General features: G+C 39.1%; 1 protein-coding gene across 2 annotated transcripts in view; it reads left to right on the top strand.

The window, feature by feature from the left end:
- Positions 1 to 13,472, top strand: part of Heca (HECA ribonucleoprotein granule regulator) — a 51,184-nt gene that overhangs the window by 31,542 nt on the left and 6,170 nt on the right. For both annotated transcript variants that reach the window (XM_021259335.2, XM_004846055.4), the window contains exon 2: positions 1,105 to 2,145. In XM_021259335.2, coding sequence (XP_021114994.1) covers positions 1,105 to 2,145 — 1,041 coding nt within the window. The remainder of the gene's footprint in view (positions 1 to 1,104; positions 2,146 to 13,472) is intronic.

Below are 13,472 nucleotides of genomic sequence, written 5' to 3' on the forward strand. Positions count from 1 at the left end.
TAAAAATCCTGTGCTGTACCTGTTTATCCTCTCATTCCCTGGAAACTACTGATTTTTTTTTTTTCAGTACTAGGGGTTGAACCCAGGACTTTTGCACTGAGGCATATGCTCAGGGCTTTCTCACTGAGCTACACTCCCAGCCCTTTTAAAATTTTGAGATAGAGTCTTGCTAAGTTGAACTTGCCATCTTCCAGTCTCAGCTTCTTTCATGGAGGGAATACAGGTGTGTGCCACTCTGCCTGTGGTTGCTACCACTGCTTTCTATACTGCCTCTATCACATGTCTTTTTGAAGTTTTAAAAAACAGTTTCTAAGCTCAGATAATGAATTATCATTGAGAAGTTACAGGAATGCTATGAGTTATCTCCATATATGATGTTTACTTCTTAAGAAATGGGTTCTTCTTTGTGCTCTCATGTTCTCCTTTGTTCCTGGGAACCTGCCTGGCTGTTTGGACCCTGTGTGTAGGTCGTGTGCTTACAACAGTGTAGAAATATCTTCTCATTTTCATTTTTTATCTGAGAGCTTTCAGCAAACTTTTTTTCTTTCACAACTTGGCAGTGGAATTCTATGTAGACCAATTGTCAGTATGACCAGACAGCCCTGCCATTGAGTACAAGGCCATTGACAATGACACTGTTCTGTTGGATAGCTTCTGTATGGGAGTTAGGACAACCTAAAACCTGTGATAAAGGGCTTAGAGGTCTCTTTTGGAGATGCCACCAGAACTGGCTTGGTTAAGTAGATTCATATTGTTTCTCACTTCCCTGGAATGATTCATTTTTAAAGAAATCTTGGAACTATCCATCATTACACCCACATCTTAGGAATACCTTATGCCACACTGTAATAGGTACTGATGCAAAATTGTGCTGTGAAAGATTTGGACTTTTTGAAGCTTGTGGGTTTGCTTTTTGGCAGATAACAGACTATCAGCAAATATAAATGCCCTAGGAACAGCATCCTGCCAGAAGAAAATGGCAGATGTTTTGAATTCTGTCTGATGTTTACTGCAGTAGTGGCATACTTCTGGAGTGAATGGGTAACACGGATAGCAGCTTTGCCCTCTGTGCACTCAGTCTCTTTCTCTTTGTTCCTCTCCCAGAAGCCCCTTGTGCCACGCCTCTGATCTGCAGCTTCGGCAGGCCGGTGGACCTGGAGAAGGACGACTACCAGAAGGTGGTGTGCAACAATGAGCACTGCCCCTGCAGCACCTGGATGCACCTGCAGTGCTTCTACGAGTGGGAGAGCAGCATCCTGGCGCAGTTCAACTGCATTGGCCGGGCCCGCAGCTGGAACGAGAAGCAGTGCCGCCAGAACATGTGGACCAAGAAGGGGTACGACCTGGCCTTCCGCTTCTGCTCCTGCCGCTGCGGGCAGGGCCACTTAAAGAAGGACACAGACTGGTACCAGGTGAAGCGGATGCAGGATGAGAAAAAAAAGAAGTCTGGGTCGGAGAAAAACACAGGGAGGCCCCCTGGGGAGGCTACAGAGGAGGCAAAAAAATGCAGGCCCCTGAACAAGCCCCAGAAAAGCCTGAACCATGACCTCCCCCGACGGCATTCCATGGACCGGCAGAACTCCCAGGAGAAGGCAGTCAGTGGCACTGCCTATGGTGGCCGCTCTCCTTGTGGTTCCCCTGGCCAGTCTCCACCCACTGGCTACTCCATCCTCTCTCCTGCCCACTTCAGTGGTCCCCGCTCCTCTAGATACCTTGGGGAATTCTTAAAGAATGCCATCCATCTTGAGCCTCACAAAAAGGCCATGGCTGGGGGCCATGTGTTCAGAAATGCCCACTTTGATTACAGTCCTGCTGGGTTATCTGTTCATAGAGGGGGACACTTCGATACCCCTGTACAGTTCCTACGACGACTGGACCTCTCTGAGCTCCTCACTCACATCCCCAGGCATAAGCTGAACACTTTCCATGTGCGGATGGAAGATGATGCCCACGTGGGCCAAGGCGAGGATCTGCGGAAGTTCATTCTCGCAGCCCTCAGTGCCAGCCACAGAAACGTTGTAAACTGTGCTCTGTGCCACCGGGCACTCCCTGTCTTTGAACAGTTTCCACTGGTGGACGGAACTTTGTTCTTAAGTCCCTCAAGACATGATGAGATTGAATATGATGTCCCTTGTCACCTTCAAGGTATAGGTGTTGATTCACCTTGCCCACTTTCTGTTAAATCCCAAAAAGTAAATGGGGAATTGCTCTGTTTGGTTGTAATTTAAACTGATGTTGCATTTGCCTTCTAGTCAGGTGTTAGGTAATGTGAATATTTCAGTCTTTCCCACTGAGGTGATGGTGATTTTTATGCTGATGTCACTATACCAGTGCAGTTGGTTCAGTGGGTAATTTTATGTTCTTGTTCTGCTCTAATTTGAAAAGAGCAGTTTTTCATAATTGGGAGGAAATTTAGGAAAAGAAATTGCGTAATTGTTGCTGAAAAATAGTTGCTTTTGAATCCTGTTTTGGTGTGCCCGACAATTTGTGTATTTCTTTAATACATATGGCAGTGAAGGTAAGTAGCGGACAGGAAGGGCCAATATGTTTTCAGAATAATTGCAGTTAATTTTGAAATTATGAAAGATGAGAAAAATGGAGGATTATCAAAAGCTCAGACATTACCTTGGTGATGGTGATGGGAAGTGGGTAAGCTTTTATGGATGATGTGGAAGATCTTGGGCACATTTCAGCCATAAATTGAACGGTAGGGGTTGTTTATTACAGGTGTGAAATATGGTAATTATTATAAAACTACCGAACTTCTTAAAGCTGATGTGCATGATATATAACATGTTCATAACTTTAAAAGTATGCTTAAAAAGCCTGTCGTGAAAATGCTGTATCTCCACCTGACTTCTTCTTAGTCCCCAGAGACACTTTAAATTTTTAACGATTCAGAGTTTTAATGTCATAATTTTAAACCCTGTATCTTCATTCTCTAATTTTAGATATGTATTGACTGGCTTTTAAGTGATTGTATATTCCCCTTCTTTCAGGATAGGACACAACAATTCTTAGTTGAATCCATGTCCTGCTGTTGTATGTAAAATATTTAGTGTTGAGCCAAGATGTATAGTTATATTTCCTCTTATAGAGAAAGTACATTTGAGGTCACCTTTTGTTTTCATTGAAGTTAATTTCTTCATGTTTTCATGTGCTTATTTTTTTTTGTTTTTGTTTTTGTGTTTGGTAGTATTGGGGGTTGAACCCAGAGCTTCGTGCATGCTAGGCAAGTCCTCTATCACTGAGCTGCATCCCCAGCTCTGCTTAAGTTTTTCGTTGTTTGTTTATGATACTGTTAATCAAACCCAAGGGCACTGTACCACTGACCTACATCCCCAGCCCCTTTTTGTAATTCTGTATTTTGAGATAGGGTCTTTTAAGTCGCCCAGGTGGGACTCAAGCTTTTGATCCTTGTGCCCCAGCCTCTCTTGTGTTGTGTTTTTTTTCTTTTAAAAAACAAAAAAAACACCTTGACTAGTTGCTCTCATTCTCCAGCAGCTTACAAGCCACCTTCTAAAATCCTTCTCGTGTACCTGACAGCATTTTTAAAGTTTTTCTTATGAAAGTGCCCCTTATGTAGCCTGTTACTCCCTGCTCCTGTCTGTCCTGGTGTACTTAGGACCTGTTGTACTCGAGCTGTCATTCTAGGAAAGCCTTTGTTTCTTTCTTGTGTTTTTAAATCTTGTTTTCTAGATCCCATACTTTCTTTTTGTTGGTTTATTCTCTTAGTTCGTCAAGGAATGTTTATATGTAGTATAATTTTTTGGCCCCGTCGTTCACCTCTTTATTCTGCTTTCTAAAAGGTTTCCTTGACTTTCTATTATTATACTTTAATTTCCAAGGACTCTTTTAAAAATATATATTTTATTAGTGCCTATTAATTTTACAAAATAGTTTCAATGTGGTTTTTTCATACATGTGTGTGTATTTTGATCATATCCATTCCCTCTATTACCTTTCCTTATACTTCCCTCCCCGTTATTCTCTTGCTCTTAGCTAATATAAGTCTCTTTTCTACTTTCATGTCAGTTTTTTTAGATTCTGCATATTAGGGAAAACATGCAATATTTGTCTTTCTTAGTCTGGTTTATTTCACTTAACATGATTACCAGATCTGTATTTTCCTGCACGTGACTTGATCTCATTCTTCTTTATGGCTGAATAATATGTCATTGTATGTATATATACTACATTTTCTGTATCCATTCATCTGTTGATGGACATTTAGGCTGGTTCCATATCTTGGCTGTCATGAATTAGCTGCAGTAAACATGGTTATGCAGATATTCTTATAATGTTCTGACTTTAATTCCTTCAGGTATATACCAAGGAGTAGTATAGGTTGGGTCATATGGTAATTCTGTTTTTAAATATTATAAGAGACTTTTCTACTGATTTCCATAGTGGCTGTGCTAATTTGTATTACCACCATGAAGGAAGGGTTCCTTTTCCCCACATATTTGCCAGAATTCATTCATTCATTCATTTTTGTATTCTTGATGATAGCCATTCTGACTGTAGTAAGAGAAATCTCACTGAAGTTTTTATTTGCATTTCCCTAATAGAGTTGAATGTTTTTATATCCATATTGGCCATCTGTACTTCTTTTGAAAAGTGTCTTTACTTATTTATTGGATTCAACTGTTTGATTTTTTTTAGGTTTTTTTTTTTTTTGAGTTATTTATATATTGTAGGTATTAATCTTCTGTCAGAGAGTAGCTGGTAAAAACTTTCTCCTACTCTATAGTCTCCACTCTGTTGTTTCTCTTGTTGTGCAGAAGCTTTTAATTTGATATAGTCCCATTTGTTGATTTTTTGCTATTATTTCCTATGCTATTGTAGTTCTGTTCAGGATGTCTTTGCTTATACCTGTGACTTCATGTGTTTCCACTATGTTTTCATTTAGCAGTTTGAAAGTTTCAGGTTTTACACCTATGTCTTTGGCCTATTTTGAATGATTTTTTTTTTAACAGGGTGAGAGAAGGTTCTACTTTAGTTTCAGTCTTCTGCATATGAATATACAGTTTTCCCAGGACATTTGTTAAACAGATTATCTTTTCTTCAGTGTATGTTTTTGATTCCTTTGTGAAGAATCAAATGGCTATACTTGTGTGTGTTTGTTTCTGTGTTCCCTGTTCTGTTCTATTGGTCTGTATGTCTGTGTTTGTAGTATTACCATTCTGGTTTTGTTACTGTGGCTTTGTAATATAATTTGAAATTACGTAGTATTGTGATGCCTCCAGCCTTGCTCTTTTTTGCATAGGATTACTTGAGCTGTTGTGTTTCCATGTGGATTTTACTATAGTTTTTTTGTACTTCTGTGAAGAATGTCATTGGAATTCCATTGAACTGTAGATCACTTTTGGTAATTTGACCATTTTAGTAATATTAATTCTGCCGATCTATGAACATGGGAGGTCTTTCCATTTACTAATGACTTCAACTTTTTTCTTCACTTTTCTGTAATTTTCATTGTAGAAGTCTCTCCCCTCCTCCAGGGGTTCTTTTTTCTCCTTCTTCTCCTCCTCCTCTTCCTCCTCCTCCTCCTCCTCCTCCTTCTCCTCTTTCAATACATTTTAGGTATACAATAGATTTACATTTATCATTGGGTGCTTGTACCTGTACATGATGTATCTTGGTTCTGATTTTTTCCCCATTACCTGTGTGCCCTTCACCCCCTCCACCCCCTCCACCTTTCCCTATTTACATAGACTTTGTTTCCATTTTATCTTTTTTCATAATTTTTCCTTTCCCTTCTTTCCTTTCCCCTTCCACTCCCAATTCCCCTACCCCTTTGGACCTTTTCTTCCTATTTCAAATTATTGATTATTTATTTTAATCATTTTAATCCTTATTTACACTTTCAGTTTCTCACACTAGAGGTATTTACACATGTGTATCCTATTTATTTCACTTAAGAGTATGGCCTCAGAATGCATCCATTTAGATATAAATGTCTCTAGTTTCTCGTTCTTTATGGCTGAGTAGTACTCCATTTTATAAAAAACCCACATCTTTATCCAGTTTCCAGTTGATGGGCACTTGGGCTGTTTCCAAGCTTTAGCTATTACAAACTGTGCTGCCATAAACATGGGTGCACATATATCACTGTGGTATGATTCTTTTAATTCTTTTGGGAAGATCCCCAGCAGGGGAATAGCTGGGTCAAATGGACCTCTAGCCCTAGTTCTTTGAGGTGGTTGCACCAGTCTGCACTCCCACCAACAATGGAGAAGGGTTCCTTTCTCCCCACACCCCCACCAGCATTTGTTACTGGTTGATTTCTTGATAGCAGCCATTCTTTCTGAATGGCTGAGGTGGAATCTCAGCATTGTTTTCATTTGCATCTCTCAAATGACCAGTGATGTTGAACATTTTTTCATGTATTTATTTGCTGCTTTTACTTCTTTGTCTAAGAAATGTCTGTTCATTTCAGATGCCCATTTTTGCTGGGTGTGTTGTGACTTCACCTTTTTCATTCTTAATTGCATGGATTTGAGCCTTGTCTTTCCTTTTTTTGATAAGGTTGGCTAAGGGTTTATCGATTTTATATATTCCTTCGAAAAACCAACTCTTTGATTCATTGATTTTTTTGTATCGTTCTCTTATTCTCAGTTGCATTGATTTCTGCTCTCATCTTTATAATTTCCTTTCTTGTACGAGCTTTGAGTTTGTTATGCTCTTCTTTTTCTAGGAGCTTGAGGTTCTGTATTAGGTTATTTATTTGAGTTCTGTCTGTTTTCCTAATATGGGCATTCACTGCTATGAATTTCTAGCATAGAACTGCTTTCATTGTGTCCCATAGATTCCTGTATGTTGTACTGGCATTATCATTTACTTGTAGAAACTGTCTAATTTCTTCTTTAATTTCCTCTATGACCCACTGGTTGTTCAGGAGAGTGTTATTCAATTTCCATGTGTTTGTAGGGGTTTTGAGGTTTCTTATGTTATTGATCTCCAATTTTATTGCACTGTGGTCTGATAATATACAGGGGTAACTTCAGCTCTTATACATGTCATATGAGCTAGCGTGTGGTCTAGTTTGGAGAATGATCCGTGTGCAGGCGAAAAGAATGTGTATTCTGAAAAAAAAAAAAAGAATGTATTCTGAGTTTTGTGGGGTGGAACACTCTGTAAACCTCTGTTGAGTCCATGTGTTTAATAGCTTGGTTCAGTTCTAGAATTTCGTTGTTAATTTTTTGTCTAGATGATCTGTCTATTTGTGATAGTGGGGTATTGCAGTCCCCCACTACAATTTTATTAGTGCTTATTTGGTTTTTCATATCCATTAATATTTGTTTTGTATAGTTGGGGGCATTCGTATTTGGTGCATAAATATTTATGATTATCATCTTTTCCTATTGGATTATTCCCTTCACAAGGATGTAGTGACCATCTTTGTCTCTCTTAATTAGTTTTGGTTTGAAATCGACTTTGTCTGCAAATAAGATTGCTACCCCTGCTTTTTTCTGGGTTCCTGTTGCATAGAGAGCTGTTCTCGATCCTTTTACTTTCAGTCCAAGAATTTCTTTTTGAGTTAGGTGTGTTTCTTATATACAGCATATTCCTGGATTTTGCTTCTTAATCCATTCTGTCAGTCTGTTTCTTTTGATTGGTGAATTGAGGCCATTAACATTGATGGTTGTAATTGATAGATATTGACTCATCCTTGTCATGATGTTTTACTGTTGTTGGGTCTTTTATTTCTTATTTTTCCTCCCCTTTCCCTTTAGTTTCTTACCTTGCCTGGTGGCTTCCCTCTGTTGGGCCTCATGGAGTTGTGACCTTCATTGTCTTTTTCTAGGATATTGTTTAGAATTGTTTGGACTTCTGGTTTGGTATTCATGAAACTTCTCAGATGTTCTTTGTCGTGGAAGTATCTAATTTCCCCATTGATTTTGAAAGCTAATTTTACAAGATACAACAGTCTAGGCTGGAAGTTATTTTCTTTTAGGGCTTGAAATACTTCACTCCAGGCTCTCCTTGACTTGAGGGTTTGTATTGAGAAGTCTGCTGTGATTCTGATGGGCTTTCCTTTGTAGGTGATTTGTTTCTTTTCTCTCACTGCTTGTAGGATTTTGTTCTTCTGTTGGGTTTCTGGGATCTTGACTATTATATGTCTAGGTGTAGATTTTTTTTTGATCATGGCTAGCTGGACTTCTATATGCCTCACTTATCTGTATGTCTAATTCTCCACCTCTGTCTAGGAAGTTTTCCACTATTACTTCTGTGAACAGTTTTTTTATGTCAATTGTACTTTCTCCTGTTTTTTCATGGACTCCTATGAATCTTATGTTATTCTTCTTTGGATCATCTAGCAGCTGCTGGATTGATTTCTCATGGTCCCTTACTGTTTTTAAGACATCTCTGTTTTCATGGTCCTTAACTGCAATCCTGTCTTCTATATCTGATACTCTATCTTCACATTCCCTTAATCTGCTGTGTATACTTTCAATGGAATTTTTAATCTTCTGAATATCTGTTTGAATCTGTCTCATGGTTTCAATTTCTTTCTTTATGCTGGACGTTCATGGCTTCCAGCATGTTTCTCAGCTCATCTATTTTTTTATCTATTTCTGTTCTAGAGCCTTAAGGGTTGTTTTTAATAGCATACTGTTCTTATTTGAGGAATACAACGTCCTCAAAAAGGAAAGAAAAGGGACCTGAGTCAAAGTCTCATTCATTTTAAGAGTTTTGCCTAATTCCTCATATTTATAAAGCCTTTATTATAAAGCAGAACATTCCAGAACTTAAGTGCAGTGATGGTTTAAGTACTTCTTCCAGTTCTGTGGTGGTTTGGTCAAGATGGCTTCTCATACACACATGTAACAGTGATGGACTGGTGGCCTCAGGGCCTCAGCTGGACTGTCTCATCTCTGTTCCCTGTCTTTCATCTTCCATTAGCCTAGTTTTGTGCTTTTCGAAATTTGTAATGGATGCATAATATTTGTACATTTACAGGGTACAGTGTGATGTCTTGATACATGTATACACTGAGTAATGATCAGACCAGGGTGTTTAGAATATCTGTCACCTTGTGCATTTATCATTTCGTCACGGTAGTAAGAACATTCAAAATCATCTCTTCTAGTTATTTGGAAAAATACTGCACTATGTGATACTATTAACTATGGTCACTCTTCTGTACAATAGAACACTCAAACTTAACCCCTCCTAATCTAACTGTAAGTTTCTATCTATAAACCAGTCTCCCACCCCCTTTGCCCCTCCCCTCCCAGCCTTGGGTAGCCACAATGCTACTCTGCACTTCAATGAAATCAGCTTTTTTTAGATTACCCAAATGAATAAGATTATATGGTATTTGCCTTTCAGTGTCTGGCTTATTTCACTTAATATCATATCCTCCAGGTTTGTCCATGTTGCCACAAATGACAGGATTTCATCCTTTATGGAGGAATCATGTTCCATTGTATATGGAAATGTAACACATTTTCTTTATCCATTCATCTCTTGGTGGACACTTAGGTTGATTTATATCTTAACTGTTGTGAAAAATGCTGCAGTGAAGTGCAGATATCTCTTTGACGCACTGATTTTGGTTCCTGTGGATATATTCCCAGGAGTGGGATTGCTAGATTGTGTGGTAGTCTGATTTTAAATGTTTTTTATATGGAGTATCAAATCTTTTATTGTTATCAGGTAATCAGTAAAACTTTAATTTTTTGAGGGGCCTCTTTACAGTTTTGCATAATGGCTGTACTAATTTACATTCTCCCAATAGTTTGTGAGAGTTCTGCTTGGGCTTTCTTACATAACATTCTCAGACAGTTCCCAGGTGATAGTGGAAGCTGCAGGGTCTCTCTGGAAGCTTAAGCCGAGACTTTTCCATCACTCCTATGAGGTGTTCATCAGCATAAGTCGTGAGGCCCAGGTCCCAAGGGTGCTCACATACATTGCATCTTGATGAAAGAGGTGCATAAACCTTTTGGTTGTTTGTGACTTGCTACACCCACTATTTCCTTTTCAGCACCATACTCCATCCTACCCACTGTTGATTTTCAAATTTCAGTGCCAAACCACTTCCATCTACTTTCTGACCTTGTATTTTGGTTCAGGGTTGTAGGTACTTCAGTTGTTTCATAGAATATGCAGTTTGTATTTCTTGTTCTTTATCCTGTTCATTGGTAATTTTAGAAGGAAGTGAGTGGAAATACCTTTACTTCTCCATCTAAAAACTTGAACCATTCTTTGTGAGCATGAATGAGAATCCATGGACAGGGTATTTGAGAGTAGTGTTCTTTTTCTAATTGTGATAGATTCTTTGACATAGTCCATTTGTTAGTCTTACTGATTTCATACATGTGCTAGGTAATTTCAGTTCTTGCCTGTCCTCAGTTTATAATCTTAGGACACAAGATGCTTTTATAGAATGTGACTAATTTTATCAGGCCTAAGGCTGTATGTAGGACCACATGTGGAATTAGTAATGTGGATATTATGTATATTAATTTCTAAGGAGAAAGGGTCCACTTTGGCTTGGTTGGCATATGTCATAAGGTGGGCTGGATTTTGAAAAGCAGAGGGTCCAGCCATGCTTAGTTGTGAGATAATGGCGCAGCTTACATAAAGGAATGGTGGTTGAATGAAAAAGGACAAGTTGTGTTTAGGTAGGAATAGAAACGTTCGTGGAGTATGGACTTTGCCATGTTCCTTCTGAATATGAATTGAAGGATTTTAAACATTTTTTAAAAGCACACAGTTGTGTTCCCCAAAAGCTGTTTGAAAGGGTTGGGACCTAGAAACAGAGTTGAAACTTTATTTCTGTAGTCTGTGTGCCAGAACCAGAGAGACTGCTGCATAGTGGCAGAGGGAATTGAAAGGCTGAAATGTGTGCAGTAGATTATTTTAAAGGAAAATGACAGATTTGGGGACCCCTTGATGTTGAGGATGCAGAGGCTCTGTTGGTAAACTTTGGCATCAGACCAGATAAGTGGTGGTGTCACAGACAGGCTTAGAGAAGTTTCGGAGAAGAATCTGTTTTAGGGGGAAAGATGATGAGGACATTTGTGTCTGTTGGGTTAGAAAAGATGTTGAGACTTGTGTGGAGATGTCAGAAACACTGTTAGAAATAAGCAGTTGGAATGAACATTGGAGAGTTTGTTTTATGGTTATGGTTAAATCATAAAAGTGGAAGAGGAGAAAATAGAAAGCAAAAGAAGATAAGACAGAATGCCAGGCCCAGTCTTGAGGGTACCAGTCAAGGAATGGATGGAGAAAGAGGTAAAAATTAGGCCCAAGATACTTGTATGTGTGCACATACCTGAATATGTAAACATTCACAACTAGTTAATGGCTTTGTTAGGTGTGTATTACAAAAGTATTGAGAATTTTAAAATGTGGAGATGAGGTTTTCTAATCAGGACCAGAGAAGTCATCAGTGCCACAGGTGAGGGCTTGGTCACATAATGGTGTTTTTATTGCTTCATCTCACAGAAGACTGGGTGATCCTTATTTATAGCAAGCTTGTGCAAATCGTTTCTTCCATCACAGAGTCCCAGCCATGCCTTCTTTAAAGCATTTTCAACTCCAGTAGGAAGATGACATTCCAGGCCACAGGATTCCAGATTGCAGTTAATCACATGCTGTAAAATGCTGTCTCTGTTTTCGGTGGTGGACTCTGTGGATTGTTACTCCCTTTCCCTGCCCTTTACCCCTCTGTGACCTCCTCTTATTTCACCTCCAGCTTCTGTTCTGAGACTTTCACTCTGAGAAAATGTTTAAGTACTTTATTACAATTGATCTAACTAAGATTTTATTGAACTTCTTTACCATTCTGAGCAAGTGATTGTTCTCTTAGGGGGCCGCTTTTTGTTTGAACTCAAAAAATCTTGTCCGAGGGTTTAGAAATTCAAAATTCTCTGTATTTAGTACCATGTATAATAGTAACTGAAAGTAAATCCAGAGACTTAATGTGGGGCAGGCCTTCCAAGAGTTTGTCGGTAGGTTAACAGTCAGACGTGAATTTGAGTCTGGACTTTGCTACTCGTTTGCTTTGTGAACTTGGGCAAGGTACTCAAACTCTAAGCTTCAGTTCCCCCTTTCTGAAGTAGGACTAACCATCATGCCAGCTTTCTAGAGTTGGGATGAGAATTAAATGAAGTGATTCAACTAGAGCTCAACAGCACAGTGCAGACCTTTGGTGAGCACTCAGTAAAAAGTTACTTATTGTCTTCATCCTCTTGGTCATTGTTACCAACACCTGACTTACATTACTGCTCTTCCTCCCCTTCAGCAGCTTATTGTAACGAGATGCTTGAGAATTACAGTGAGTAAGTCTAGGAGGGAGACCAGAAAGTGGCTCCTGGATACTTGGATTGGTTTTTTAATGTGGCACCAGGCCACTCAGAGTGGGTGTGGCACATGAGACCGTATTTTCAGTGTCCTAGAGCAGAGTGGGGCAGTACTCCAGGAAGCTCTTATCATTGTTCCTGTTTTAAACATAGAGGCCCCCGAAGTTGTAATGCGTTTGGCTTTGAGGATACCACCCTTTCATGCAGCACATGCTGAAGAGAGTGCTTTCCACATTCCAGATATGTGGACACTGAGTCTACATAGATGAATGAGATATGGTTTCTGCCCTCAAAGATGGAGAGAGTCATTCAAATACAATAAAAGGGTTTCATCTGAGGACCTATGCCTTTCCAGTGGATAAAGGAGCAGGTTGGCTACCACTGAACTGTGAAAACTCATTGTCTGACTTAGGCAGAGAGTAGCATATTATGAACACAAAGCCACTTGGGAGCATGTGTTCTGGTGACAGTGCTTTTAGCACAACGGAGCTCCCTGTGTCCACATGGAAAGCAGTGTTGCTTTCATATATTTCCCAGGCAGGTCCTGGACAGTCTCAATTATTTGAACCCGGACCTTTCCATATAAATCAGGATGTCCTTTATAAGTGTTAAGATGTTGACAAATAATGAAAGAATGAGGTTGTGACTTTTTTTTTGTTTTTTTGTTTTTGGTACCGGGGATCAAACTCGAGACCTTGTGCTTGCGAGGCAGGCGGCAGAACCACTGAGCTAAATCCCCAGCCCAAGAGGTTGTGACCTGGTAATAAGGTCCTGAGTTCTATCCCTGGTACCACACACACAAAAAAAGAGATGATGTTGAACTTTTTAACAAACCACTTACAAATAATAACCAGATATAATTCTTGTTCCTAAATTAAATGTGATAGCTGAGCAATTTTGGGGACAAGAACATTTAGCACAGTACTTTTAGCTATGGTCTGACTTTAGGCTATTAATACCGAGACTTTCAATGTTTTTATGATCAGACTTGTGGGTGAGATCAATGTTGGTTCCCTTTCTGTATATCACACATAGACTTCTGAGCAGGGGTCCTGCTTGATTACTGGCTGTTTCTGAGCTTGTGTGGCTTTTTTTTGTTTTTTTCTTTTAATTTTAATTTTAATTTTAATTTTTTATTAAATTCTTTTATTGGTA

The sequence above is a fragment of the Heterocephalus glaber genome, unplaced genomic scaffold, assembly GCF_053883595.1.
Source record: "Heterocephalus glaber isolate CG9 unplaced genomic scaffold, H.glaber_assembly_v1.0 deba00001550, whole genome shotgun sequence".
Classification (NCBI taxonomy): domain Eukaryota; kingdom Metazoa; phylum Chordata; class Mammalia; order Rodentia; family Bathyergidae; genus Heterocephalus; species Heterocephalus glaber.